At 35.7% G+C, this 4941-nt stretch overlaps 1 protein-coding gene across 2 annotated transcripts in view; it reads left to right on the forward strand.

Annotated features, from left to right (window-relative positions):
• Positions 1–961: 961 nt before the first annotated feature.
• Positions 962–4941, forward strand: part of LOC107672805 (ubiquitin-like domain-containing CTD phosphatase 1) — a 30553-nt gene continuing 26573 nt past the window's right edge. Inside the window, exons 1-6 of one of the 2 annotated variants that reach the window (XM_016466174.1) lie at positions 962–1056; positions 1416–1490; positions 1611–1777; positions 2191–2282; positions 2470–2555; positions 2692–2807. In XM_016466174.1, coding sequence (XP_016321660.1) covers positions 1624–1777; positions 2191–2282; positions 2470–2555; positions 2692–2807 — 448 coding nt within the window. In that variant the 5' untranslated portion in view covers positions 962–1056; positions 1416–1490; positions 1611–1623. The remainder of the gene's footprint in view (positions 1057–1415; positions 1491–1610; positions 1778–2190; positions 2283–2469; positions 2556–2691; positions 2808–4941) is intronic. The other variant, XM_016466175.1, reaches the window with a different exon arrangement.

The following is a 4941-nucleotide window of genomic DNA, read 5'->3' on the forward strand; positions in this document are numbered from 1 at the left end:
AGATGCAGCCATTATACTTTTTAATGTTCTTCAGTATGTATGTTTGAATAAATATGTTAAGTTTTTATTACAGAAAAATAAATATAAATATTTCAAAAAAGACTAATTGGAGTAGAAACATAATTATGCAATTATAAAGTTAGTATTATAACCAGGGTGCATTTGTAAAAAAAAGCAGAGGGGGGATGCTTTTGAAAACTTATTTCTCTCTCCATAAGCGGAGGTTGACCCAATTCCAAGTAACCTAATAGTGTAATCTGTTAACAACGCACATCATAAACCCGTCTTTTTTGGCAAGTACCAGATAATGGGTGTCATGTCATGAAATGTATTAAATACGATGATAACTGTATTTAACGTTATCACAATTTAATAAAAACATTGTAAGTTAGGCCTATTAATTGTAATGATTTAATTTCCACGGTTATTCAAACAACGAATCAATTATATACAGAAAGTGAGCAAAGAACACAGTATCAACGGAGCTTTTTGAAACTCCGAATCATTTAAAGTGCTATGGGTTATGAAAGGTTTATATTTTGGTTTTGGGAGTCCCCAACAACATGCTGATATGCATGCAACGTCAAAAAAACACTTTCATTGTCTTATAATATGCATTTATTTTTTTTACCTTATTTGCTCAACAACTCCCAACCGATTCGCTCAACGATTCATTTTTCCAAACCCCTCCTTTGCGTGACGCTATTCTGCGGTGATTGGTCCAAATGGTCGGTTTTATTTCCATTCATCATGTAATGCTTGATAAAGCATGTGAGCACAGTGCTGTAGCTATTTTTACCGTTCCAAGAGAGGCACCTAGTGGCAAATAATAAATGGTGGGGGGTTCAAGTTTTCCCAGGTCTGCGCTCGCAACAAGTGGGCGGGCAATATGCTAATAACGCCCAGAAAATGCATTTATTTGATCTACTTTTCAACAGCAGGTGGCAGTAGGCACAGCGGTCGCAGTAGTCAGGCAGTCATAAGCAGAGAGAAGAAGAACAAAGCAACTCTCGAGTGTCAGCAGTTAGCTTCAGCTTTGAATGAATTGTATCTTATGTAAGTGAGAAACCTTTACAGGATTTACCTGTTATTTTTGTCTGTCCGATATAGATGGCTTGGATGAAATTAATCGAGAAGTTAGTGGTGTTACGATTAGTCAGATCAATTGTGAGAAATGCATTACGTAGAAAAAGAGCTTAATGAGTTAAAAGCTAACTGGCTAATGCATGCTTGTTCACTAAAGCAATATGCCAGCCAGATCCGTTCATCCCTCGTCTTTAATAAAAATATTTGCAAAACAAATAAATCTACAAGTAGTTACATTTTTTACAAGCACATAAATGTAGTAATGCTCAGTCTATGTTGTTCATGACATAAGCCTAGCTTGTGTTTTAAGCTGATCTTGTTTTTTACAGTAATGTAGCACCTGACCCATTAATTTTGTTGTGTTTTGACAAGTGGACCTCTTCTGATGGTGTAGCTTTGCCAAGGTAACATCTATATGCTAATGCACTCCATCAAGTTTTTATTGTGTTTCGGACAGGCTGACAGATAATTTAATCACCTCAATAATGAAAAAATAACAAACACACAAATAAAATATTTCACAGCTTGCCCACCAGCATGTCTGTTTCCGTTATTATAAAGTGGGGTGGACAGGAGTACTCCATTAGCACACTGTCTGAGGAGGACACTGTGTTGGATCTGAAACAGTCCATTAAATCTCTCACAGGAGTTCTCCCAGAACGACAGAAGCTCCTGGGATTGAAAGTGAAAGGTGGGCAGTATTAAAGCAGCACTATGTAACTTTTTCTTTGTTCAAAATTTGCAAAATGTATATAATGAGTGAGTACATCATGAATTCATCTTCCAAACTGCGTTTTTGTCTTATTCCGAATCACTACGGTACACTTATAATAAGTACTTATATTTGGACTATTGTAGCCTGGTCGGGTCGTCACCGCTGCGGAGTAACACATACCTGCGTGAATCGCCATAGACATAAACTTAGAGAAGTAGCTCCGGTTGGAATGTTCTTCCGCGGGATGTGTGCAGTTATGTTTATTAACCGCTAGAGCGCCAAAAGTTACATAGTGCTGCTTTAACAACACTGATACACAATATGCAAAGAAGAAAAAACAAAACAAAACACTTGTAACAGGTTGTTGTTTAATTCTCTTATTTTGTAAGGTAAACCAGCAGATGATGATGTCAAACTGGGTGACTTGAAGTTGAAGCCCAATACCAAAATTATGATGATGGGAACCAGAGAAGAAAGTCTGGTAGGTAATACTATTGATTTTAATCATATATTTCTGAAAGCTGTTAAATGACGTAGCTTCCACCCAGTAATTTTTTTTAACATGGTTAGATTTTATCTGATAAAATACAGTTTTAAAGCTTTCTATATTCGTAAAATAAGTTTTATTTTTTGTGCAGGATCTCATAACCTTAGTTCCCTTTTCATAGGAAGATGTCTTGGCACCTCCACCAGAAAATGATGATGTGGTCAATGACTTTGACATTGAAGAGGAAGTAACTGAGGTTGAAAACAGGCCAGTGACACCCAGTTATTCATTCATTTATTCATTCATTCTAATGTTATAATGTTACAAAGTTTATTTATTTATTTATTTATTTATTTATTTTACTTTCTATACATCAAAGAATATTTGTTTTCTTTTCATACAGAGAGGAGAATTTGGCCAAGATAGCTCGTCGGGTGAAAGACTATAAAGTTGAGGAGTTAAATCCCCCAAGACCTGGAAAAAGATTGCTCATTCTAGATATTGACTATACGCTCTTTGGTGAGTCTTTAAAACCCAGACACATGCTTCTGATTATATATGTAGCTATGAGTAAATCCATCAAGCCCAGGCATTCTAAAATCCAACTGGACCATGGTACATCTGACAATGATAGAACCATTTTACCATTTCTACAGTTTAAAGTCAGCAGTGTGTCAAAATAACAGAGCTGTACACACCACAAGCGCTGAGGGTTGTTTGGTCTTTGTATGTTATATTCCCTAAAATTTCTATCTAGAAAAAAAACGCCCTTCATTCAAGCCTTTATATGCTCTGTTCATGTTAATTTTCTCCCGTTAAAGATGGAAAGTGCTACAAGAGTAGCGCAACAATTTTAATAGCAGTATCAAAAACCCTGTGAGCAGCAAAATAGACCAATAACTAAAAGACACAAATACACAAATAAAATAGAGAATGCCACAAATACAATTGTCTTTATTTCATACTCTGACCATTCAAATGAACCAGGTTTGTGACAAGACCGTTTTTGGTCTATATTCTGGGTTTCCGCGGGGTCTTAAAAAGTCTTAAATTGTACAATAAAGTCTTAATTTTGATTTCAAGAGGTCTTAAATTTGGGGATGGAAAGACCAGAATTGTGATATGACTAAATGTGATGATTAAACTTCAAAAGGCTATGATTTCATTAAATAAACACAGCGCTTGGCACGTTCAAAGTCTGGTGCTGCTGCTTTGTGTTCTTCCGTTACCGTGGAAGCAGTCAAATTTCTACCAAACGCTCCACCTGCTGGCAGAGAATGAATGTGCAATTTCAATAAAACTGTTGTTTTGATCAGAGTTCAGACAAATGCGAAAATCCACCCATGTTTTTACAGTGCAAACAAGCAGAGCTTTAAATGTGAACTGGTGGATCGATAAGAAGACAATGCATTATAAAAATCAAAACAGTATAGGGGTGTGCAATACGTGTAGCCTGCGATAATATCGTAATTGTTGTTTTAACGATGTGCGATTTGATATTATCGAGTATATCAAGAAAAGCAAACAAAACACACCTACAGAGTGCATGCATACATTAGGTGATGAAGTCTAGTAAGTTAACAGGTTAAACTTGTGCGCATACGCATTTAGAATGAGTTCTTTCACTGCATGAGTCAGTCTATTAAAATGCATTTAAAATGATTACATAATTCAAGATATGAATATTAATAAGATATTTCAATGTTTTATGTAGGGATGCACCGAATGTTCGGCAACCGAAATTATTATCTTTTCGGCCGAATAAGCGAAAAGACCGAATAAATTGTACCGAACAATGATATGACGCGATCAAATAGCAAGCAGCGCAGAGTGAGAGGCGCGCATTCTTTATTATGCAGAACACATGTCAGCAGTGTGGAAACATTTAAACTGTCGGAGAAAGACGCAAAAATCATTACAAGCACCGACAGGGAGAGACTGTTTAGGACTGCATCACATGTCTTCAATGAGAAGAGGAACGGGTGATTGTTGCTGGTTACTGTATGATGATTGAAATTGCGAAATGGCCTTAAACAATTAGTAAATAAACTGCAGAATGTTACGTTTTCTAATACACGCGCGCATTGCATGTATTCTGACAGCGCTACACGAATTTGTTTTGAACACAGATCTGCTTGTTAACCAGGGTTCAAAGTCCAAAGCGCGAGGAAAATCTGCGCTGATACAGTCGTCAGTTGCTCAGTCACATTTTTATGAATTTTTACAAGGCATGTGACAATGCGATACGTACAACGTATTCGTAATGAGACTCATTTATAAATCTGTTGTCAACAAAAATAAGCATTGAGGTCTTCCTGCGCGTTTCCGCCAAAATAAAAGTTGAGAAAAAGCAAGAACTCTTATCAACATTCATAAATGTTAGTATTGTAATTTTACTGTTCTGTAAAATAAAATAAAAAAATAAGACAATATTAATGATAATAATCATTACAACAGCTCTGTTTTAATATATTTATTATAACATTCACACATAGTGTTCAAATTAGGATCTGTAATATTTTCTAATGTTTTAAAAGAAGTCTCTTCTCAGCAAGGCTGCTTTTAATTGTACAGCAAAAAAAACAAAACAAAAAAACATGCCTGATGAGGGTCTGATGGCCAAAAATTATTTTACTAACTTATTAATTTTAAG

Source organism: Sinocyclocheilus anshuiensis, unplaced genomic scaffold (assembly GCF_001515605.1).
Source record: "Sinocyclocheilus anshuiensis isolate Anshui unplaced genomic scaffold, SAMN03320099.WGS_v1.1 scaffold556, whole genome shotgun sequence".
NCBI lineage: Eukaryota > Metazoa > Chordata > Actinopteri > Cypriniformes > Cyprinidae > Sinocyclocheilus > Sinocyclocheilus anshuiensis.